At 46.9% G+C, this 25,809-nt stretch overlaps 2 protein-coding genes and 1 pseudogene across 2 annotated transcripts; all 3 read right to left on the bottom strand.

The window, feature by feature from the left end:
• Positions 1 to 324: 324 nt before the first annotated feature.
• LOC123125144 (uncharacterized) lies at positions 325 to 1,071 on the bottom strand (annotated as a pseudogene).
• Positions 1,072 to 21,424: 20,353 nt separating this feature from the next.
• Positions 21,425 to 22,162, bottom strand: LOC123125143 (uncharacterized). Its single transcript, XM_044545673.1, has one exon. The coding sequence runs from the start codon at positions 22,053 to 22,055 to the stop codon at positions 21,462 to 21,464; it is 594 nt and encodes a 197-aa protein (XP_044401608.1). The 5' UTR covers positions 22,056 to 22,162; the 3' UTR covers positions 21,425 to 21,461.
• Positions 22,163 to 24,020: 1,858 nt separating this feature from the next.
• On the bottom strand, positions 24,021 to 24,912 carry LOC123125142 (uncharacterized). Its single transcript, XM_044545672.1, has one exon. The coding sequence runs from the start codon at positions 24,866 to 24,868 to the stop codon at positions 24,269 to 24,271; it is 600 nt and encodes a 199-aa protein (XP_044401607.1). The 5' UTR covers positions 24,869 to 24,912; the 3' UTR covers positions 24,021 to 24,268.
• Between the last annotated feature and the right edge of the window lie 897 nt (positions 24,913 to 25,809).

Below are 25,809 nucleotides of genomic sequence, written 5' to 3'. Positions count from 1 at the left end.
TCTTATGATTCTTGGTTCAGAAGAGATAATAAGGGGGTTCGGAGCCAAAGCTTACTAGTTTCCTTCAACGTGGCGGGCCATACCCTCCAAGATGGGTGAGCAATAGAGGTGTGGAGTTTCAGGAGGGCGTAGCGGCCAAGTAGTCGAGGTTTGGTGGAAGCCGAGTAGATAAATAACAGTTGGAGCTATTTCAAACAATTTAGAAAAAATACTTGCAATCTAAAAATGTCATCTAATGTTTTTTCTTTCCTTTGAGACACCTATAAGTACAGACTTTGGCAGGAAGGTATCTATCAAAAACTTCTAACTAGTGGACATGTTCAGAATCTTGTATCCCGGGGAATGGACACAAATGTTCCTGGCCTACCTACGTTATCCTCTCACTCTCACCACTTCTATAGTCACTTTGTTATAGCAGTAGCACTATGTGCGCTACCGGGCATGGTATATATGGAAGACAACATCAAGAAAAACTCGCGTTCATCTGCTTGCGGAACTTTCTGATGAACATTTCGGCAGCCTGGTCGATATCGTCGTCCATGTTGAATTCCAAGCCCTCAGCCTCCAGGATGATCCTCATTGCATTCATCACCGGGGCTCGTCTCCCTCATCGCCGTCAGTGTCATACTCGTCAGTGTAATAGAAATCGTCACCGTTGCTGAAGCTGGGGTGCAGTGTCCAGTCAGGGAAGCCATCAAAACCATCCTCTTGACCAAACAATGCTAAATAGTGGGAGGCATCAACCATCTCACCGCCATGGTACGTCGGCTTCCCGACCTTGCGTAGCATGAGAGCCTTGTGGTAATCCACTTTTGAACACTTTTCCCCGCCGGCCACAATGAAGGCATGGATCCTGTGAGAAATGGCACCAACCGTGGCCATCCTGCGACGGAGCAAGGCGAGGACGAGGATCCTGGCCATGAAGATGCCGGTCTTGCTCTTCCACAAGGCTGTTGCCTTCTTCAGGAGAGCCGGGGCCTTCCTTATCTTCATCTTTGTTGCTGATAGGTGGTCAAACAGCTGCCTATCAATGGCAACAACTAAGGAATTGTACTGCCTCAGGCTTTGCATGAGTAGATCACTAAGCTCCAGGGGCCAGCCAAGCTGGTTTGAGAATTGAGAGGGTGATTGACCATGGGGCTCCTGAGGCCCAAGGGTGTATTTATACTTTTATAGTCATGAACCGAGCTTAATTTGCTAATGCCATAATCAAACTTTATTAGGTTGTCCAAAGCTTGTTAAATGAAGATAGCATTTGGAGAAAACAATTTGAGCATATGCTTGTGCAGTAAGCACTATAAGAATGTTGAGAGTGGAACTGAACTAAAGAAGCAAAGGAAAGGTATAGCAATCTGATATGTTCGCCGAGTAACATGGAGAAAATATTCCAATTAGGCCATAAAGGACATCCCCAGAATTATGTATGCGCATTAGCAGTAGCTTAATTTTCTTGGCGGTTTCAGTTGCAGGCTTGCAGCGTGACTATCAATCATCCTGCTCCCTGGCTTTTCCATTGCTTTGGCGCCGCTTTGCCTTTGCTTCTCGATGCTCCCTATATGCTTTGCTTTCCAGCGTGACGGTTAATCACTGATAGACCGGTAGCTCTATAGGCATTCAGGAGGTTGTCACTCAAACCATGTTGGAGTTAGAGACTTTGAGTGGTCTCAGAGAGCACATGCTCCCCGTGCGCTTCACTATGGCAACAACAACCACTTCAACAATGGGAGCACTCAGCTTTCTAAGATTTGTAGCCTGTGGAAAGGAAACAGGCACTGGTTGTGCAACACTCCTTTCTCAAAAGAGGAATAAGAGTGGGGGCCCTCTCTGATTTGAAGGAAAAATATAGGAGCTAGCTAGTCTCACTTCTATAAGAATCACAAGTGATGATGCACGTTCTTTTGACTCAAAGTATTAAAAAATTTCCTTGGCAATCCAGCGAGTGAACAGATTTTGAAATGTAATGGTAACGTGGCCACCGCCCGTTCTCTTTGTCGAGAGATTGAGGACTTAGAGCATAACTTATTTAGGCGCATCCTCGCCAAATTCCTCTGCAGTTCTGTTCCGTCGCGGTTAAATATCATTTGGGATCCTAATAATTTTACAGAACTTGTTTTGCCATAACAGCAAATCTCTTGGGTCCTTGCTCCATGTTTTCTCGTTTGTGTTTGCCGCGCAAGTTTGGTCGTTGTGGACCACCCACAACAAGTTTACCATCAAGCTTAAATTCCCCAACGATCCTTTTGATATTATTTTCCGAATGAATGCTCCCATGTTACTCCCTCCATTCCAGAATATAAGGTGTATTGGTTTCCATGCAAGTCAACCATTTGAATTTTTGAACAAGATTATAAAATACAATAATGACATCTGGAATATATAATAGATAAAATATGAAACTACTTTTCATGATGAATCAAATGATATAAGTTTCATACTGTGGATATTGATATATTTTTCTAAAAACTCGGTCAAACATGCACTCGTTTGACTTTTGGAAAAACAAATACACTTTGTATAAAGGAACGGATGGAGTATATTGGAAGGCGCTGGCGAAAGGTGTCAATGCTATTGATGGTTTGATGATGAAGATCCATGCGACTTCCCGTAACCTGCTTCCTTCTTCTGTGGCTCAGATATAGTTTAGCTCTACTTGTTTTGTCGTCTTGCATTCCCTTATATTTTGTACTACTCACAGTAGTGGTGAATCACGACGAACCTCTGTCATGTCTGATGCTTCACAGTGAGGACATTATTTATGAAGTCAAGCATGTGTCCTTTTCTCTAAAAGAAATATTCAATATAGATACTTTTTGGTCTATTGCATTTAGATTAGCAGTGAAAATTGCAGTGAAAATTGTTCTAAAGTTCACTGCATGGTGGGTTCGATGATCAGGTCAAGAAGACCCATCTACCAGTGACATGAACATGAGTAAGCATGTCAAACATGTTATTCAAATATGGTATATTATCTTACCCAAAAAATGAACAAAAGATCAATTATCCCCCTTCATTTTTTCCCGCATCTCATGGTTCACGCACATGGAATTATGAGGCGAATTGCGAACACAACGACATAACAAAAAAAGTCCCAAGTTTGTTTTCCTTTCTTGCTACACTGTAATCCTGTATCACTGTCATATTGATGAATTGGTGCTTATATACATGACATACGAATGTAATGGATATTCTACTGAACTTCTATTTTATATCAAACATGGATAGAATTAGTTTTTCTATCATGCATGTGATATCGATGAATTGGTGCGCTGTGTTGTGTATGTAAGAATTTGATGCCTAATTCATGTTACATGTGTGCAGGGGATATGGCAAAGAGCAGGGTTTTCTCTACCAATATTTTAAATCCATTCGAGTTGAGCCCACATGGAGAAGACGCCGCTGAGTTAACACATTTTTGAAGTGAGCATGCTGAAAAATGCGCTTTGGGAGGAACCTATCCGAGCGATTCTTAGCATGAAAGCTAAGTAGAAAGGGGGTACCTATTCATGACCACTAACCACAACAGGTAGAGAAGGACAACAAGTTGGGAGCCGTGTTGCCTCAGGCTTGGCATGATAAGGTAACTAAGATGAGGCGACATGTTTTAGATTCATGGGCCTTCTCCTGATGTTTGAAGGGTGTTTGTGTAGTCAAGAACTGGGAATGCAAGTGCGTACTACTTTGCTCATGTCATGGTCAAGCTTTTCTTGCTCGCAAAGCATATGAAAGGAAATTAAAAAAAAAACAAGCATACGAAAGGAAGATTTGTAGAAAATAATTTGGCATGTGGAGATAGCACTATGTGAATGTTGGGAGTGGAAAGCAAGCTAAAGGGGCAATAAAAGCTAGCAATGGGAAATGGATCTAAAAACTTATTCCCCTTAGGGCATAAAAGACACATTCCCCAAGGCGTAGATTGGCTCTCTGTGATCCCAAATTTCCAATGTCGCTTTTAATTAAGGGAACCAAACTACCACAGCGGGCCCCTTTTGTTCATGGCAGTTTCTGTGTGGTTCATGCCAGATTGTAAAGCTACGCGCACACCGGAGAGTTCGCGGCTCGCCGATCCCGTGTGCGTCTCACTTAGTTAAATCACAAATATTAATTAATTGTCTTCTCTGCTGTAGCTACTCCAAATCCTTCTCATCCGTTCAGACGCAGAACCTATCGCGCGATGGATGCGTGCATGGGTGGGAGCTTCAGCGGTACTTTCTCATGGCATCCATCGTGTGAAACTTGTGACGGCAACATCACAGAAACAGTGCGATACAAGTGCCTTCTTTTGCAGGAGAAAAGAAAAGGGTGGTGCACAAAGACTCCAACATTGGCAGGACTTCATGAGAACAGAGGAGCATGCCAGTGGAGGTTTTCTGTGGCTGTTGAAGAATCAGCACACCAGATATTTTTTTTAAAGTCAAGCATGAATGTGGCGGCTGGCATCATCATTCTTAATCCGAGGGGATCGGTCATGGGTCCTCCACTTAGACATTGCCGGGTTACCGGTTGCCAGTTTGTACTTGGCTTCGAAGAAAAGGAAAGACTCGATTGGAAATAAAATGCATGGTTAGTTACCCTTCTCTTGGTTGTTAAAATGCTCTCCGGATGATATGGATGCATGCTCTCGTAGAGTGAAAATAAAAATCCCCAGACTCGTGAACCGCTAGCTCGAGCTTGACTCGTATTTCATTTCAAGTCGGGATCACTCAAGAAATAAACTTGAGCGTGACAATCATTTTCAGCCCGGTTGAAATATGAGCTGAGTTTGAACATTGGCTTGCTCACTCCATATTACAGGGCATACGACTCGAATAAAGATTTTTTTTCTTTTTTAAGTTTAGTGCGTGCAAACAGAAATAAAACATTAATTATTTCATGCAAAACAATAATAGTTCACTACCTTTCCTTTTTGTGTGCACTAATTCATAGCCATCAATAGCCTATATGTAGCCAAGACACTTAGCCTTCAAAATGCAAACAATGTGTGAGGAAAATGGACTATGGATACTTTACATGGCGAGCCTTCTCCTTCCCGCGTGTGATAGAGCCCTCCTCTTAGTGCGCGGCTGCGGGCAATGACTCGGGTTGCAGGCAGCATCATCGTCTGCCCCATCCCTATCATGGGGGTGGGCAGTGAGAAGGGGGCGTTGGCGCCACCATAGAGGAGAGAATGGGGAATGAAGGTGAGGGTTAGTGTTGGAAATTGATAGTGGTTACAAATTTATAACCTGAATTCCTAAAAAGTGCACAAGGTTGTACGAATCACGATTTTGAATCGGATTGGAGCTATGATGGTAGGATCACAAATCATAGAATCTTCACTATTAGGATCGTAGAAACATAGTGTGCATCATATGATTATTGTGCTGTTAGTTTGATTGATGCTATTTTCCTCTTCGTATAAAACTAATTAATTGAGTACAGAAAACATATCTTTAGTGTCATTTTGCTGATAGAAAAAAGATATTGTCAGAGATGAAAATAAGTGGAAGTGGCTTTCATGTTTATGTTTTTGACTCTTCAATGATTAATTATTGCTAAATGAAATTATATTTCTTTTTTCAGTTCTAGCATCTGCTATATTGTGCTCACCCATGTGTCAATTCAACGTATCAATGAGCAAGGTCCCTTCCTGAGCTCAGTCCCCTAAATACTGGGCATTTTTAATTAATACAATATTTACAACCGACCCAACAGTAGGAGTACATGATTATGAGAAAGTGCAAGGGTATAAAATCAAAGGTGGTTACCACCTGAAAAGATCCAAAGGTTACCGATGATGCGATCACTTAATTAAAGTAATTAATCATTCATAGCAAATATGCTTAGAAATAATTCGAGATAATGTGTATATCATATTGTATAAGTCGTTCCCTTTCACTATCTTTGTTCGCAGTCATAGGATACTCGGTTTCATAATGGTTTTTTAGAAGTCAGGAGTAATTAATATTTTTCTTTTCAATAAAGGAGATTCTCATTGAATTGATATATAGGAGTAGTTAATATGATTTATATTTTTTTATCATTGATGTCATGATATGAAGTAGTTTGTGTTCCGATAATTGAGTCTTATATTTTGCGGCAGAGCTGGTCCACTATCCGACCTTGCTCTGGAATAGGTTGACATCCATTATGTGAAAGAGGTATTACGTCTCAATTCGGAGATGCACCATTTTTAGCAATCACTTGAAATTTGGTAGCTTTTTTACCATCAACACAGCTTCATGTAAGCTATATATATATATATATATATATATATATATATATATATATATATATATATATATATATATATATATATATATATATATCATGTATATTATTATTATTATTATTATTATTATTATTATTATTATTATTATTATTATTATTATTATCTAAATAATTCAAGGGTGCACAAATTTGTAACTTACCGCAGCCTAATAGGTAGTTCCAGAGTATATACGAGTGTTTCTTGTTGTTTTAGTTAAACTGAATGAAAAATAGACAATGTTGTGCCCTCTGGTGCATCGGTTTTACACTATTTTTTATTTTTTATTGTAGTACTTCAATATCTCAACAAATATTCGTAGCAAGCATACATCTCCGTCTTTCATATACTATAAAAGGATAAGACAGAAGAAAACAAAGAGATGGGACAAAAATTATAAAAAACAACATGTCATTGATCTGGTAGACCATCTCTTTATCAATAGATCACAAGTGTTAGATTTTAATAGTATGATATTTTATTGTGTTTTTAATGGTACTCTTTTGGTATCGTAGTTGTTGATACTTTTTTTCTTCTATAAACACACTACTACATAGATAAAATATGATATTTTACTGGGAGGGAAACTATCAACAACTACAATACTAGATAGATATAATATGATATTTCATTGTGTATTTAATGATATTCACTTGGCATTTGTAGCTATTGATACTTTTTTCTATAAACTTGGTTAAACATTTCACCATTTGATTTCAAACCAAATCCATTTGCCTTTTGTACCAGTGTGACGCCCTCGATTTGACCGTACACTAATCATGCACGCAAATGTGTACGATCAAGGTCAAAGACTCACGGGAAGATACACAACACAACTCTAAAACATAAATAAGTCATACAAGCATCATAATACAAGCCAGGGGCCTCAAGGGCTCGAATACAAGTGCTCGATCATAGACGAGTCAACGAAAACAACAATATCTGAGTACAGACATAAGTTAAACAAGTTTGCCTTAAGAAGGCTAGCACAAAAGTAGCAACGATCGAAAAGGAAAGGCCTCCTGCCTGGGACCTCCTAACTACTCCTGGTCGTCGTCAGCGGGCTGCACGTAGTAGTAGGCACCTCCAGTGTCCTAGGAGTCGTCGTCGACGGTGGCGTCTGGCTCCTGGACTCCAGCATCTGGTTGTGACAACCAGGTAAAAGGAAAAGGGGGAAAAGAGGGAGAGAGGCAACCGTGAGTACTCATCCAAAGTACTCGCAAGCAAGGAGCTACACTACATATGCATGGGTATATGTGTAAAGGGCCATATCAATGGACTGAACTGCAGAATGCCAGAATAAGAGGGGGATAGCTAGTCCTGTCGAAGACTACGCTTCTAGCCATCTCCATCTTGCAGCATGTAGAAGAGGGTAGATTGAAGTCCTCCAAGTAGCATCGCATAGCATAATCCTACCCGGCGATCCCCTCCTCGTCGCCCTGTTAGAGAGCGATCACCGGGTTGTATCTGGCACTTGTAAGGCTGTATTTTATTAAGTATCCGGTTCTAGTTGTCATAAGGTCAAGGTACAACTCCGGGTCGTCCTTTTACCGAGGGACACGGCTATTCGAATAGATAAACTTCCCTACAGGGGTGCACCACATAACCCAACACGCTCGATCCCATTTGGTCGGACACACTTTTCTGGGTCATGCCCGGCCTCGGAAGATCAACACGTCGCAGCCCCACCTAGGCACAACAGAGAGGTCAGCACGCCGGTCTAAATCCTATGGCGCACGGGTCTGGGCCCATCGCCCATTGCACACCTGCATGTTGCGAACGCGGCCGGAAGCAGACCTAGCCTAGTGGCGTTCCAGTCCAATCCGGCGCGCGCCACTCAGTCGCTGACGTCACGAAGGCTTCGGCTGATACCACGACGTCGAGTGCCCATAACTGTTCCCGCGTAGCTGGTTAGTGCGTATAGACCAAATGGCCAGACTCAGATCAAATACCAAGAACTCGTTAAGCGTGTTATTTTGAAGTAACCGCGGACGCCGTCCAGCGCCAGGCCCACCTCTCGCCTAGGTGGTCTCAACCTGCCCTGTCGCTCCGCCACAAAGATCCACTTGCGGGTACTCCTACGAGCCGACCCGACTTTAGTCACCACAGGTGTCATGTATATAGTATATAAGTATATACCCGTGATCACCGCCCAAGTGATCACGACCCGATAGTATAGCACAGCAGACGGACAAGAATGTAGGGCCACTGATGGAAAACTAGCATCCTATACTAAGCATGTAGGATTGCAGGTAAAGGTAACAATAGTAGAAGCAAGGACAGGCTATGCATCAGGATAGGATAAAGGAAAGCAGTAACATGCTACACTACTCTAATGCAAGCAGTATAGAGAAGAATAGGCGATATCTGGTGATCAAGGGGGGGGGGGCTTGCCTGGTTGCTCTGGCAAGTAGGAGGGGTCGTCAACTCCGTAGTCGAACTGGGCAGCAGCATCGTCGGTCTCGTAGTCTACCGGAGAGAAGAGGGGGAAGAAACAGTAAATACAATGCAAACATAAGCATGACGATGCGTGACATGACAATGAGCAGTGCTAGGTGTGCCCTAACGCGGTAGTAGGTGTTACCGGCGAAGGGGGGGGGACATCCGGGAAAGTATTCCCGATGTTTCGCGTTTTCGGATAGATGGACCGGAGGTGAAATGTTGCAGGTTCACTATGCTAGGGACGTGTGGTGATCGAACGGGCTGCGTATTCGGATTCGTCTCGTCGTTCTGAGCAACTTTCATGTAGAAAACATTTTCATCCGAGTTACGGATTATTTTATATGAATTTTCAAAGATTAAACCATTTTCTGGAATTATTTAAATTAACAGAAAAGGGAATTATGACATCAGCATGGTGCAATGCTGACGTCAGCAGGTCAACAGGTCGGCTGACCAGTCAAACCAGACAGGTGGCGCCCACATGTCAGCCACTGTTAATTAACAGAGTTTAAATTAAACTAATTTGAGGTTAAATAGTTACTGGGCCCCACATGTCAGTCTCTAATTGGTAACTAATTAGGTTTTAATTATTAAAACATTTTAATTAATTAATATAGACGGTGGGGCCCACGTGTCAGTGGCACTCGGCTGCCTAGTCAGCAGTTGACTGGGTCAACCCAGTCAACTGGGACCCGCGGGGCCCACTGGCAGTGGCTCTGGGGTGGCCCCAGGCCAGCCACGTCGCCGGCCGGCGCCGGAGTTGCGCCGGCGAGTTCGCCGGAGACGCTCGGAAATTCGCTACGGGGCACCATTTTGCGCGGTTTTGCTTGCGTTCGAACGCTGACGGTGTCGCACGTCGAGTGGTGGCGGTAGCGCAGCCGGACTTGGCTGGAATCGGCGCCGGCGACGAGCAGAGGCGGCGGCGCGTACGGGTGCTCGACGGAGACGGCGCTACGGCGTGTAGCAGCTTGAACGGAAGGGCTGGGCGTTCTCTAAGCAGCGCGGCGAGCACGTTGGGCACTAGCCCGTGACCAAAAGGTCACCGGAGACGCGCCGGCGACCAAACGAGGCGGCGGTGGTTCGGGCTTCGTCGGGGTAGTGGCTACGGGCGGCTAGAGAGGGCAGGGGACGGCGCGTTCGGCGCAGGAGCTCACCGGGGGAGCGTGGGGTCTGGGCAGAGGGCTCGGGGAGGACCGGTGGCGTAGATCAAGGACGAGGACAATGCGGTGGCCGAGCCGGAGAAGAAGAAGAGTGCGGCGACGCGAGGGGCTCCGGGGCTCGATCCGGCGGTGTAGTGGAAGCAGAGGACCACGGCGGAGCTGTAGGACTTGCCGGGGCGACGAACGGACGACGGTGGCCACGGCTACGGCGATCGACGGCGACGGGGGCGCTCGGGCATCTCGAACAGAGGCGAGGAAGGGGACGAGAGGGGGATTGTGGGCGCGCTAGGGTTTCGGGGGAGGGCGAGGGGGCATGTGGGGTGGGGAGACGAGGGGAGCCCGTGGCTTTGCCCTTATCCTCTCCCGGCGAGGCCGGCGAGGAGGTCGGGGTCGACCTCGCCCCTGTAGCGACACGGAGCAGAGGAACAGGAAGGGGAGGGAGCGACCGGTGAGGGGGGAGTGGGCCGGCCTGCTGGGCCAGCTGGCTCGGGTGGGCCGAAGCCCAAGTGGGGCAGGGGCTTTCTCTCTCTCTGCTTTTCCTTTTTTCCTTTTCTTTGTTTTTCTTTTTTATTTTCAGCAGCTTTTGCATTTTCTGTTTAGCCAATAATGACTTTGCAAAATTATGCCACTGGCCAAAACAATTTCAAAGAATTATTGGGCACTGCCACAAAAAGATTGTGAGGCTTTTGAAACAGTTTGCAACCTTCATAAACTAAAAAGGCATTTAAACTATAGTTTTAGCCACTGTTTTAAAGTGGTTTAGGGCACTTAGACATTTGCAAAAATGTTGGTTCACTACCAATATTAGGTATGGATTATTTGGCACATCAAGAACATTTTAGTTTTAATATTTGAAAACTTTTATTGTTTGCTTGATTTTGACTTTGAATTTTGAAACGGTTTGGCCTAACGGTAGATTAGCAACAGTAACTGTGGTGACGTGGCACCATTAGCATGGGATTACTGTAGCTTGATTACCCGGGCGTTACAAAATTCCTCCCCTACAAGAAATCTCGTCCCGAGATTTAGAAGGCAGAAGGAAACAGTGCGGGGTATTCATCACGCACGCGATCCTCGCGTTCCCAAGTGGCTTCATCTTCAGAATGGTGCGACCACTGGACTTTGAGAAACTTGATCGCCTTCTGACGTGTGCAGTGTTCATCTTGGTCGAGAATGCGGACCGGATGCTCCTTATAGGAGAGGTCCTGCTGCAATTCGAGCACTTCATGATCCACTGCTCGGATTGGGTCCTTGAAGCAACGGCGGAGCTGTGACACATGGAACACATCGTGAACCTGAGAAAGGTTCGGCGGAAGCTCCAGTTGGTATGCCACTTTTCCACGCCTTTCGAGAATAGTGAATGGGCCAATATATCGAGGAGCTAGTTTGCCCTTGATTCCGAAGCGGTGAGCACCCTTCATTGGTGTGACTCGAAGATAAGTCTTTTCGCCAGGTTGATAGACCATGTCTTTATGATGACGGTCATACTGACTCTTCTGACGTGACTGAGCAGTCTGGAGATTCTCACGAATAATGCGGACTTGTTCTTCGGCATGTTGGATAATATCCGGACCGAAGAGTGGACGTTCCCCAGTTTCTGACCAGTTCAGAGGGGTTCGGCACTTTCGTCCATATAACACTTCGAAGGGGGCCATCTTCAGACTAGCTTGATAGCTATTATTATAAGAGAACTCAGCATACGGGAGAGATTCCTCCCATTTCTTGCCGAAGGAAATAACACAAGCTCGAAGCATGTCTTCGAGAACTTGGTTGACGCGTTCAACTTGCCCTTGCGACTGAGGATGAAACGCAGTACTGAATGACAGATGAGTTCCGATAGCTTCTTGGAAACTTGCCCAGAATCTTGAAGTGAATAAGCTGCCACGGTCTGAGCTGATAACCAATGGAATACCGTGGAGTGAAACAATCCTGGACATATAGAGCGTTGCCAGCTGACTAGCAGTGATCGTTTCTTTGACCGCCAGGAAATGTGCAACTTTGGAAAGCCGGTCAATGACGACAAGAATAGCATCATTACCTTTCTGTGATTTGGGAAATCCAGTGACGAAGTCCATCTCAACATGGTCCCATTTCCATTCAGGAATAGAGATAGGTTGCAGAGTTCCAGCAGGCCTTTGATGTTCTGCTTTGATACGACGGCAAACGTCACACTCAGCAACATAACGAGCAATGTCTTGCTTCATATTAGACCACCAGAATCTCTGACGGATGTCTTGGTACATCTTTGTACTACCAGGATGGATACATAGAGGCGTATCATGAGCTTCTTTCATAACTTCCTGTGTCATATCCAGGTTTTTCTCTGCACATGGCACCACTAGGCGGCCCTTGAAGTACAAAGTGCCATCTTCAGCAATAGTGAAGAATGAGGGCTTCCTTCTGCAAGGTAGCGCTTAATCTTGTGGGCTTCAGAGTCATATCCCTGTATTCTCTTGATGGAGTCCAAGAGATCTGGTTCGACGGCCAGGGTATTGAGGGAACCCTGGGAAACAACACGGAGGTTCATCTTGCGAAACTCCTTAGGAGGGGGAGCGAGTGCACCCGGAGGAACAATATGGAGGTTCAGCTTCCTAAATTCTTCAACAAGCGAGGGCTGAACTTTGTGAACCTGGAGGTGGTTGCAGTAAGACTTGCGGCTCAAGGCATCAGCCATTACATTAGCCTTGCCTGGCGTATAGGAAATACCCAAGTCAAAGTCTGCAACAAGCTCCATCCATCTCTGCTGACGGAGGTTCAGGTCTGGCTGAGTAAACAGATACTTCAGACTTTGGTGGTCAGTGAAGATCTCGCAACGATTACCGAGAAGGTAATGTCGCCACTGCTTCAGCGCATGAATGACAGCAGCAAGTTCGAGGTCGTGAACTGGGTAGTTCTCTTCGTGAGGGCGCAATTGCCGAGAGGCATAAGCAATCACTTTGCGGTCTTGCATTAGGACACAGCCTAATCCTTGACGGGAAGCGTCGCAGTAAATGACGAAGTCCTTCTTAGTATCAGGTGGAGCTAGAACTGGGGCAGAAGTCAACTTGTCTTTGAGTGCCTGGAAACTTTCCTGACATTTGTTTGTCCATTGGAACTTGACGCCCTTATGCAACAGGTTAGTCAGAGGCCTGGCGATCTTGGAGAAGTTCTCGACGAATCGACGGCAATAGCTGGCGAGACCGAGAAAACTTCTGACTTGCTTAACGTTCTTGGGAGGAGTCCAATCAAGGATAGCCTGGACTCGTTCAGGGTTGACGGCAATACCATCCTTAGAGATGACATGCCCAAGATAGGTTACTTCGGGTAGCCAGAATTCACATTTGGAGAACTTGGCATATAGTTGATGCTCTCGTAGCTTTTCCAGCACAAGACGAAGATGTTCAGCATGTTCCTCTTTGTTTTGGAAAATACCAGGATATCATCCAGATAAACCACGACGAACTTGTCGAGGTAATCCATGAATATATAGTTCATCAGACGAGAGAAGGTGGCTGGAGCATTGGTTAAACCGAAAGACATGACGGTGTACTCGTATGAACCATATCGAGTCACGAAGGCGGTCTTTGGGATATCCTCTTCGCGAACACGGATCTGGTGGTAACCCAACCTCAAGTCGAGCTTAGAGAACACTGATGAACCCGCCAGTTGATCATATAGATCATTGATCCGAGGAAGAGGGTATTTATTCTGAATGGTAGCTTGGTTTATAGGACGGTAGTCTTGAACTAATCGGTTTGTCCCATCCTTCTTCTTGACAAAGAGAGAAGGTGCTCCCCAAGGAGAGCAACTTGGGCGAATGAATCCTTTGCGAAGAGATTTGTCGATTTCCTCCTTAAGCTCAAGGAGTTCATGCGGCGGCATCTTGTAGGGTCGCTTGGCTATAGGAGTGGTGCCTGGTTTCAAGTCGATGATGAATTCGACAGCTCTAGCAGGGGGAATCCCTGGAAGTTCTTCAGGGAAGACGTCGAGGAATTCACGCACGACGGGAATGTTTTCAATGCCCTCGAGTGGTGCAGCGTTCAATGCATTCAATGCATAGAGCCTTGCCTCGGCATTTTGCACCAGAAGAGCTTGGTAAGTAACTATTTCATCTGAAGGGTGTAGCAGATGGACGGTCTTAGTGGCGCAAACGATTGAAGCAGTATGCGCTTTTAACCAATTCATTCCCAGAATGAGATCAATGCTACAAGACTTCAGTACGATGGGAGAGACAAGAAATTCTAGTCCTTCAATTTCAACGGGGGCGTCGTGACTAACCATAGAGGTTTGACATTAGCCCGTAGGGGTGTGTACCACTAGCGGAGTGTTCATATCTTCGTATTTAATGCCATGCAGGAATGCAAATTCTGCTGATATGAATGAATGGGATGCTCCTGTATCAAATAAAACGGAATGCTGGTACTGAATTTACGAGGAGTGTACCCATCACAGTAGCAGGCTGGTCTTGAGCTTCGTTGAGATCAACGTGGTTGGCATGAACACGACCATAAGACTTGGCCTTGTTGCTGCGGGGCTGGTTGCTTCCATGGCCAGTTGCTGGAAGGGCCAGTTGATTCTGGTTCTGGTTGCATTCTCTAGCACGGTGTCCTGGTTGACCACACCTGAAGCACAAACCATTATTGGGAGTGGGAACAGGAGCTTGGGATGGTGGAGCTGGAAGTCTTGACTGCCTAGATGGTGGTGGAGGCAGACGAGGTGCAGCATAGGTCGGCCTTAGGGTAGATGCATTTGGACGGTACATGCTGTTCGGGATCCATATCTTACGCTTCTGTGAGGGCGGGCCCGAAGATGAGCCCGTGTCACGGTTGCGCCTGTGAGAGCTCTGGTATTCCTGCAGACCAGTTTCGACATTGATGGCCTTGTTCACCAAGGTGGTGAAATCAGCAAAATCATGCACTAGCAGTGCGAGCTTGATGTCAGCTTGAAGGCCATCACGGAACTTCTCCTATCTGCGTGCATCAGTTGCAATGTCCTCTTCAGCATAGAGAGACAAGTCCAGAAACTCCCGCTGATAAGCTTCAACAGTTTTGTTGCCTTGGGTGAGGTTGCGGAACTCACGCTTCTTCCGGTCCATGACTCCCTGAGGAATGAAGCGGGCACGGAAAGCAGCTTGGAAGTCTGGCCAGGTGATGATTGTTCCAGCTGGCAGAGTACGCCTGTGGCTGTCCAACCATTGAGTTGCGGGTCCCTTCAGAAAGAAGGAAGCAAAGGTGACATAGCTGGCAGGGGCTACATCGGCAGACTCCATCTCATAGCTGATGTCACGGAGCCAGTCATCAGCATCCAGAGGCTGAGTTGAGCTGCGGTACACAGTTGGATTGAGGCGCATGAAATCCTGCAGAGTTACTGGGGTTGGTTGCTGGTCCATATTGGGGCGAGGAAACTGAGCCATCATATTTTCCATGAATTGGCGGTTCAGTTCGAACTGTTGGATCATACCAGCCATGTACTCAGGTGGTGGTGGGGCATTGCCACCACTACCACGACCACCTGGTCTAACCATCCTGCTAATATATAACAGGGGTAGTTCAGCATTGAGAAATTTGCAAAGACAAGAATCATTCATGATGAAACATGCATAATGAAAGGAGCACGATAGCTACTACATAGTAGTCGGCATAACTTACAAAAGGGGTCATGCATAGAGTTCAGTACACAGCAGAGTTCAGTACATAGACTAAAACAACATAGGCGGCACACAGGCTCGCGGCGAATGCATCTAACACTAACAAGCAAGCCTACATCAGTCCCAAGAGGTACTGTGGAGGTAGGTGTAGCCTGAAAGCTGGTAGTGTCGCATCGGGAACTCCACGTCAGCAACCTGGGGTCCGCGAATACTCTGGTGCAGAACCTGACGCTCAGGTGGCAGAAGAGGTCCAAGTGCGGGAGAGTGGCCTCCCACATCTGGCCAGCCGACACCCTGGGGCATCACAGTCCTGGCTGGGTAGATCGCAGAACGGGGCAGCTCCCTAGATCGGACAAAGGGGTGCAGCAGCGTCAGAGCACGGTAAAGGTGCTGACGGGTGGTGTACAACTCATGGCGAAGAGCTCGGTTAGCTCGATCCAGCCCATCAGCATGCAGAACCAGGTTCTGATGGTAGAAGGGCTCTCGGGTGACAGTGGAGTAGGCAGCAGTATAGTATCCCTCCGCACCAACATCAGATGCGATAGCAATGTGCCTGAAAGGGGAGGTGTCCAACTCCCGATACTCTCCACGAAGACGTGTCAGAGCAGCATAAGCAGCATCGTGGACAGCCATATCGATGGTCACTCCAACACCATGAGCGGTGTGCAGCACAGTAGTGGAGTCATACTCTCGCGAGTAGAGGTGGACGATGGCACGATACTGCTCCTGGTTAAAGTCCTGGTACTCCTCGTAGACGGTGTACTCAGGGTGCCAGCGATAACCCAGATAGGTCATCATCTCAGCTAGCACAGCAGGTGATCCCGAGGCACCAATGGCCGTCGTGTGGCGCACGACCTGCCTCGTGGGTTCCATCTGAAAGCAAAGACGTTTCAAAGGAGTCAAATGACAGTGTGTGAATTGTTCAAAATACTATTCTAAGAAACAACTATAGCTTATCCAACTTTGGGGTGAATGCGGTCACGGGATCCTAGTGTTAGAGTTAGTAAATTCGTTTAACCCGAGTAGAAGAGAGTTCAGAGTCCCAGAGTAAAGGTCGAGGAGTAAAAGATCCTAGTACCACCCAATGGCGACGTGGGCCCGTAAGACACACAGCCATGTTAGTAAAAGTTTTGTAATGTCTAGACTCGACTTCGGCCAAGGAGTGTGGAAAGGGGATTCCTACAGGCAGTCGGCTCTGATACCAACTTGTGACGCCCCCGATTTGACCGTACACTAATCATGCACGCAAATGTGTACGATCAAGATCAGGGACTCACGGGAAGATATCACAACACAACTCTAAAACATAAATAAGTCATACAAGCATCATAATACAAGCCAGGGGCCTCGAGGGCTCGAATACAAGTGCTCGATCATAGACGAGTCAGCGGAAGCAACAATATCTGAGTACAGACATAAGTTAAACAAGTTTGCCTTAAGAAGGCTAGCACAAACTGGGATACAGATCGAAAGAGGCGCAGGCCTCCTGCCTGGGATCCTCCTAACTACTCCTGGTCGTCGTCAGCGGGCTGCACGTAGTAGTAGGCACCTCCAGTGCCGTAGGAGTCGTCGTCGACGGTGGCGTCTGGCTCCTGGACTCCAGCATCTGGTTGCGACAACCAGGTAGAAGGAAAGGGGGAAAAGAGGGAGAGAAGCAACCGTGAGTACTCATCCAAAGTACTCGCAAGCAAGGAGCTACACTACATATGCATGGGTATATGTGTAAAGGGCCATATCAGTGGACTGAACTGCAGAATGCCAGAATAAGAGGGGGATAGCTAATCCTGTCGAAGACTACGCTTCTGGCCATCTCCATCTTGCAGCATGTAGAAGAGAGTAGATTGAAGTCCTCCAAGTAGCATCGCATAGCATAATCCTACCCGGCGATCCCCTCCTCGTCGCCCTGTTAGAGAGCGATCACCGGGTTGTATCTGGCACTTGGAAGGGTGTATTTTATTAAGTATCCGGTTCTAGTTGTCATAAGGTCAAGGTACAACTCCGGGTCGTCCTTTTACCGAGGGACACGGCTATTCGAATAGATAAACTTCCCTGCAGGGGTGCACCACATAACCCAACACGCTCGATCCCATTTGGCCGGACACACTTTTCTGGGTCATGCCCGGCCTCGTAAGATCAACACGTCGCAGCCCCACCTAGGCACAACAGAGAGGTCAGCACGCCGGTCTAAATCCTATGGCGCAGGGGTCTGGGCCCATCGCCCATTGCACACCTGCACGTTGCGAACGCGGCCGGAAGCAGACCTAGCCTAGTGGCGTTCCAGTCCAATCCGGCGCGCGCCACTCAGTCGCTGACGTCACGAAGGCTTCGGCTGATACCACGACGTCGAGTGCCCATAACTGTTCCCGCGTAGTTGGTTAGTGCGTATAGACCAAATGGCCAGACTCAGATCAAATACCAAGAACTCGTTAAGCGTGTTATTTTGAAGTAACCGCGGACGCCGTCCAGGGCCAGGCCCACCTCTCGCCTAGGTGGTCTCAACCTGCCCTGTCGCTCCGCCACAAAGATCCACTTGCGGGTACTCCTACGAGCCGACCCGACTTTAGTCACCACAGGTGTCATGTATATAGTATATAAGTATATACTCGTGATCACCGCCCAAGTGATCACGGCCCGATAGTATAGCACAGCAGACGGACAAGAATGTAGGGCCACTGATGGAAAACTAGCATCCTATACTAAGCATGTAGGATTGCAGGTAAAGGTAACAACAGTAGAAGCAAGGACAGGCTATGCATCAGGATAGGATAAACGGAAAGCAGTAACATGCTACACTACTCTAATGCAAGCAGTATAGAGAAGAATAGGCGATATCTGGTGATCAAGGGGGGGGCTTGCCTGGTTGCTCTGGCAAGTAGGAGGGGTCGTCAACTCCGTAGTCGAACTGGGCAGCAGCGTCGGTCTCGTAGTCTACCGGAGAGAAGAGGGGGAAGAAACAGTAAATACAATGCAAACATAAGCATGACGATGCGTGACATGACAATGAGCAGTGCTAGGTGTGCCCTAACGCGGTAGTAGGTGTTACCGGCGAAGGGGGGAACATCCGGGAAAGTATTCCCGATGTTTCGTGTTTTCGGACAGATGGACCGGAGGTGAAATGTTGCAGGTTCACTATGCTAGGGACGTGTGGTGAACGAACGGGCTGCGTATTCGGATTCGTCTCGTCGTTCTGAGCAACTTTCATGTAGAAAACATTTTCATCCGAGTTACGGATTATTTTATATGAATTTTCAAAGATTAAACCATTTTCTGGAATTATTTAAATTAACAGAAAAGGGAATTATGACATCAGCATGGTGCAATGCTGACGTCAGCAGGTCAACAGGTCGGCTGACCAGTCAAACCAGACAGGTGGCGCCCACATGTCAGCCACTGTTAATTAACAGAGTTTAAATTAAACTAATTTGAGTTTAAATAGTTACTGGGCCCCACATGTCAGTCTCTAATTAGAAACTAATTAGGTTTTAATTATTAAAATGTTTTAATTATAGGATTAAGCGGTGGGGCTCACACGTCAGTGGCTGGGGCCTGCCCAGTCAGCCTAGTTGACCATGTCAACTGGTCAACAGGGGGCCAGGGGGCCCACTGGCAGTGACCCAGAGGGTGGCCCCAGGTGTGCCAGCTCAGCGCGGCCGGCGGCTCAACGCCGGCGATGCCAAACGCGGCGGCGCGGCTCGGATCTCGCCGGAAAACGCGTACAGGGCTCGGGGAGGAGCGGGGCTAGTCTCATTCGAACAAGCTCTCAGCGCCGCATCCAGTGGTGGCGGTAGCATCGCCGGACTTGGCCGGAATCGGCGCCAGTGAGCGGCGGAGGTGGCGGCGTGCACGGGTGCTCGATGAAAACGGAGCTACGGCGTGTAGCAGCTTGAACGGAAGGGCTGGGCGTTCTCTAAGCAGCGCGGCGAGCACGTTGGGCACTAGCCCGTGACCAAAAGGTCACCGGAGACGCGCCGGCGACCAAACGAGGCGGCGGTGGTTCGGGCTTCGTCGGGGTAGTGGCTACGGGCGGCTAGAGAGGGCAGGGGACGGCGCGTTCGGCGCAGGAGCTCACCGGGGGAGCGTGGGGTCTGGGCAGAGGGCTCGGGGAGGACCGGTGGCGTAGATCAAGGACGAGGACGATGCGGTGGCCGAGCCGGAGAAGAAGAAGAGTGCGGCGACGCGAGGGGCTCCGGGGCTCGATCCGGCGGTGTAGTGGAAGCAGAGGACCACGGCGGAGCTGTAGGACTTGCCGGGGCGACGAACGGACGACGGTGGCCACGGCTACGGCGATCGACGGCGACGGGGGCGCTCGGGCATCTCGAACAGAGGCGAGGAAGGGGACGAGAGGGGGATTGTGGGCGCGCTAGGGTTTCGGGGGAGGGCGAGGGGGCATGTGGGGTGGGGAGACGAGGGGAGCCCGTGGCTTTGCCCTTATCCTCTCCCGGCGAGGCCGGCGAGGAGGTCGGGGTCGACCTCGCCCCTGTAGCGACACGGAGCAGAGGAACAGGAAGGGGAGGGAGCGACCGGTGAGGGGGGAGTGGGCCGGCCTGCTGGGCCAGCTGGCTCGGGTGGGCCGAAGCCCAAGTGGGGCAGGGGCTTTCTCTCTCTCTGCTTTTCCTTTTTTCCTTTTCTTTGTTTTTCTTTTTTATTTTCAGCAGCTTTTGCATTTTCTGTTTAGCCAATAATGGCTTTGCAAAATTATGCCACTGGCCAAAACAATTTCAAAGAATTATTGGGCACTGCCACAAAAAGATTGTGAGGCTTTTGAAACAGTTTGCAACCTTCATAAACTAAAAAGGCATTTAAACTATAGTTTTAGCCACTGTTTTAAAGTGGTTTAGGGCACTTAGACATTTGCAAAAATGTTGGTTCACTACCAATATTAGGTATGGATTATTTGGCACATCAAGAACATTTTAGTTATAATATTTGAAAACTTTTATTGTTTGCTTGATTTTGACTTTGAATTTTGAAACGGTTTAACCTAACGGTAGATTAGCAACAGTAACTGTGGTGACGTGACACCATTAGCGTGGGATTACTGTAGCTTGATTATCCGGGCGTTACAACAAGCATGGAGGGAGTACTAACTATTCAATGCTGAATTTTTCTTTTTTCATTCCTAGGCTAGGTCTTTCAATGTGAAGGTTTGCTATGTGGACAATACAATTTGAATCAATTGTTGTTCTTTGAACAGTCAACACGGGGGGAGGGGAGCTTCCCCACCAAAATATGTTACCACCTAAACATCACAAGTACCATATTTCATAAGAGCATCGAGGCGGGAGGATAGTTATCGCTGCCATGACTTAGCAGTGTACCTTTGTGAGATGTCCTTCAACGTAAAGATCCATTGGGACAAATTGTGCACAAAGTTTCTAATAGTTAACCTAGATTAGTGATCCTCATCATGGAAGGCTAGAGCTTTTCTCCAGTTCCAAATTTTCCAAAGAACTACAAGGGAAACCAAGGGCCAGATGTTGGTATCAAGGCCCAGAGGTCAGTGCATTTCCTAGATGAGCTTCATGGAAGAGGGGGCAATGAGCCTAAGGTTCGTCCAGAATTAAGCAGCCACGGGGCAGATGAGGGCAAGGTGTGTGTGTGGCATATTTGCAGGGTGTGTTGTAGCGTCAAGAATCGACGATGGACTACTTGCGGTGTAGGTTTGCCTCGGAGTTCATTAGATCACTAGATAGAAGCCATTTGATGTCAATTGTTGGCATTTTTTGCAAATTTTTTGGGGACTTCAAGTGAAAGAAAACACAAGGGGACAATGGAAGTCACCGATGGTAGGAGTACTGCATATATACAATCAGCTTTGTGAGGTGCGGGGTGGGTGGACGGGATGGTACAGGGGAAAAGTTGGGCAAGGCAGAATGATTTTAGATGTTGACATAATTATTTGAAAACAAATGGCAATACGGATCATCGTTTTTCAAGCATAAACTCCTATTCATAATTATTTCAACAAAAAATTCTAATTTGTGGGCACCTAAAAAGAAGAAAAATCACTAGACCGAGGTACATGCATGTGCAAACAAGACCCTAAAATTCCTCGTTTCAGCCGTTGCCGGAACCTCCTAATGAACATATCAGCAGCCTGATCAATCTCCACCTCCATGTTGAACTCCAACCCTTCAACTTCTGGGTTTATCTTGATCACATCCATGACCGATGGCTCATCGTCATCATCTTGATCACATGAATCAAGTACCACATCATCATCGTCAGTGTAACGATAGTTCTCATGGTCATCATTGAAGAGGGGATGTAGTGTTCGGTCAGCTGGGAAGCAACCATGGCCATTCTTTGGACCGAACATCGCCAAGCGACTAGAGAAATTGGCCTCCAAGTCATTCTCATGGACGATGACCGGTCTCTTCTCTACCATGCCCAGCGCGAGAGCCTTGTGGCGGTCCGCTCTCTCCCAGTCGGCTACAATGAGCGCATCGATCTTGTGGGAGACCACGGCAGCCGTGGCCATCCTACGACGCTGGAGCGAGGCAAGGATGAGGAGCCTGACGGTCTTGCTCTTGCACATTGCTGCCGCCTTCTTCAGGAGCTCAGGAGCCTTCCCTATCTTCATCTTTCTTTCTGAGATTTCTGCTTAGGAAGCAAAACTAGTAAGAAGATGGGGTGCCTCAAGCTTGGAATGGGGTAGGTTACTGGGATACTGAGATGAGAGAAGCTGGCTTGAAATGAGGCATGGGCTTTGTCCTGAGGCTCCAATAATGGTGTATTTATAGTCAGAAGTTAAGCATGCAATTAACATTGCAACTAGCCCTTGCTCATGTCACATCAAACTTTTGGTATGTCAATGATAAAGCATGCAAAAGCAGCTAGTGGAGGAATTTTTTTGGCATGTGGAGTGAGCACTATAAGAACGTCCACTGTGGAACTAAGCAAGGAACTTTTGGGGAAGTATATAATGCAATTAAGCTAGAAAAGGAACCTGCCCCGGGCTAGGATTGGCTCGTTTGGGTTGGGGTCCCTAACTGTCAATATCTCTCCTATAATCAAGTGGTAAAGCTAGCTGATCGATGGCTTAATAGCAAATTCTTTTACCCAAAGCATCCAGACCGGGCAGATGGTCTCTGGTCTCCGGCCCGAAATTCCAAAAGTTGCAGCTAGCTAGCGCGTCTCTGTTTTTTCCTTCTTTTCCGCTGCTTTGTGTTGTTGTAGCTGAGCTCTGCATAGCTTTGCCTTGGCTCCGGACGCTTTGTAGAAAGAAAGGGAGCAATCTCCGTGATAGATCGATGGGAGCTTCCGGGTTTTTTCATGCATTCACAAGTCTCAAACATCATTATGAGTCTTAGACTTGGCGCAATGTGACAACAACCACATCAAGTCTCGTGCATACCTGGTGTTGGCGTATACTGCTTTCCTGATTTAGCCATGGGAAGATATTTTCGTTATGCTAGGCACGTCGTCTTGTGTGTTGGAATGGTGATGCTCTGCTAATTATCTCAACCTTTTGAATCCGGTGATTTTCTACTTGTCCCACAATTTGGTTGCCGCATAAATTTAGTATCATCTGTATTTAAACTCGCATATTCGAGTCCCAGCCTCGCTTTTCTTTTTAGTATGGTAATGTGAAATAAATTAGCAGCCGTTGGTTCCGAAAGGTCAAACCTTGCAACACAGTTCAGCAGAGATGCGAGACAGCTTCCCACAACTATATATTTGTATATTGAAATGGTCATGACTACTACAAAAAAGTGAAGATGAATCTTTCTATTTCATATGGAGGAGTGTGCATCTTTATGTTGGGTGTTCTATTGTCGTGCGACCCGATGGAAAGAATCTCTGAGCGAGAGTGCCAAGATGGGAACCTATTCTTCGATCGACTACCGTGCTTCTTATCTTTTTCCAATACTGCAAGCCAAAGGGGGGAAGTCTGTTATCCACAACCCAACCTTAGATGAGGGAGAAGTTCACGCTTGATCTTCGACCCAAGACAATGGAAGGGAGCTAAAGCCTTCTTCCTTTTTCAAATTCGTTTATATGGAGCAAAAAGAGGTCGTGTCATACCATTTATTCCGCCAAGAAGCATTCGGTAACTAATAGTACTACTAACTAATACTAATATATAGAAATAGATATCTAGAAATAGAAATGAACTAATATATAGATAATCCAAATTGAAACACCTGTCTATAACAAAGTAAAAGAAAAACAATTTCATTCAAATTTTGTCGAGAACAAGAACTCTGGAAGGGGGATGTAGCGGGCAAGCGGCCGACATTTAGTGGTAGCCAGATGGGGAGGGGGAGCAGTAGGACTTTGGGAGGACGAGTAGATCAAGAACCGTTGGAGGTAGTTCAAAGCAATTTAGAAAATGAGAGCCCTGGGTCTATCTAGTGCACATCCAGATGTGCTCTTGTCATTGCACATCTAAGTGACTCAATCAAACTAGAAAGAAAATGAAAAAGGACAAAAGAAAATGCTTGCATGAATCTTAGCGTAAAATCAGTGACATAGGTTTTATATGTGCAACACTTAGAGCACATCTAGATGTGCTTTAGCAAAAGTGTTAGAGAAAAGATTGCAATCCAAAGAAACATATCATGTTTTTTCTCTTCTTTGAGACACACTAACAGTAGTACAGATTTTAGCAGGTTGGTATCTATCAAAAACTACTAACTTCTGGACACCCGCCAAATCTCCTATCCCGGGGAATGGAGGCAAATGTTCCTGGCCTATAGACCTACATTATCAATCTCATTCTCGCCAGTGCTACCATCACTTTTTCAGTAGCACTATATGCGCTACCGTGCATGGCATATATGGAACACAACATCATGAAAATCTCTCGTTCATCTGCTCACGAAACTTTCTGATGAACATTTCGGCAGCCAGGTCGATATCGTCATGCACGTTGATTCCCAAACCCTCAGCCTCCTGGTTGCTCCTCATTGAATTCATCACCGAGGGCTCATCTCGATCATCGCCATACTCGTCAGTGTAACTGAAATCATCGCCATTGCTGACAATGGGGTGCAGTGTCCAGTCAGGGCAGCCACCAGCAGCAACCTCTTGATCAAAAAATACTAAATGGTGGGACGGATTAGCCATCTCGCCACCATGGTACGTCGGCTTCTCGGCCTTGCGGAGCATGAGAGCCTTGTGGTAGTTCACTTTGGCATCCTTCTCCCGGTTGGACACAGTGAGGGCATGGATCCTTTGAGAAATGGTGCCGACCGTGGCCATCCTGCGACGAAGCGAGACGAGGACGAGAAGCCTGGCCGTGTAGACGCTGGTCTTGCTCTTGCACATAGCTGCTGCCTTCTTCAGGAGCGCTGGGGCCTTGCCGATCTTCATCTTTGTTGCTGAGAGGTGGTCAAACAGCTGCCTGTCAATGGCAAAAACTAAGGAATTGTACTGCTTCAGGCTTGGCATGAGTAGAACACTGAGCTCCAGGGGTCAGCCAAGATGGTTTGAGAATTGAGAGGGTGATTGACCATGGGGCTCCTAAGGCCCGAAGAGTATATTTATAGTCACGCCTCATGAATCACATGCAACTAAGAATGCAGCTTAATTTGCTAATGCCTTGATCAAACTTTATTAGGTTGTCCAAAACGTGTTAAATGAAAATAGCATTCGGAGAAAACAATTTGAGCATATGCATGTGCAGTAAGCACTATGAGAATGTTGAGAGTGGGACTGAACTAAAGAAGCAAAGGAAAGCTATAGCAATGTGACATACGCGCGGAGTGACATGGAGAAATCATTCCAATTAGGCCATAAAGGACCATGGTGAGATCCCCTAAATTATGTGCGCGCGTTAGCAGTAGCTTAATTTTCTTGGTGGTTTCGGTTGCAGCGTGACTATCAATCATCCTGCTCCCTGGCTTTTCAGGTTGCTTTCGCGCCGCTTTGCCTTTGCTTCGCGATCCTCCCTCCATGGTTTGCTGTCCGTGCCCGTCAACAGCACTGATAGACCTGCAGCTATAGACATGCAGGAAGTTCTCACTCAAAGTCTCACACCATTTTGGACTTAAGAGTGCTATCAGATCACGTGCTCCCCGTGCGCTTCACTGTGGGGACAACAAGCACATCAACACGCTGTGCCTTTTCAGATTTTTGCGGCCCAACATGAACGGCAACTGATGGTGCACAACTCCTTTCTCAAAAGAAGAATAAATTAGTGCAGAGCTAAGGTCCATTATTAGCAGGAAATAGGAATTCGGCCCTTACCTGATTTAAGGAAAAATATATGAACTAACTAGTCTCACCTCTACAGGAATCAAATGCGATGATGGTCGTCCATTTGACTCCAAGTATTCCCTATTGATAACTTTTTTTTCCTATTGGCATTCAGATCAGCAGTGTTCTACAGT

Source organism: Triticum aestivum, chromosome 5D, assembly GCF_018294505.1.
Source record: "Triticum aestivum cultivar Chinese Spring chromosome 5D, IWGSC CS RefSeq v2.1, whole genome shotgun sequence".
In the NCBI taxonomy this organism is placed as follows: domain Eukaryota; kingdom Viridiplantae; phylum Streptophyta; class Magnoliopsida; order Poales; family Poaceae; genus Triticum; species Triticum aestivum.
Note: the sequence above shows the minus strand (reverse complement) of the source record. Positions and strands in the feature narration are given on the sequence as shown.

Bases quoted from the DNA above. Each gene is read 5' to 3' on its own strand.
- LOC123125143 (XM_044545673.1), bottom strand. From the start codon at position 22,055: ATGAAGATAGGGAAGGCTCCTGAGCTCCTGAAGAAGGCGGCAGCAATG.
- LOC123125142 (XM_044545672.1), bottom strand. From the start codon at position 24,868: ATGCCAAGCCTGAAGCAGTACAATTCCTTAGTTTTTGCCATTGACAGG.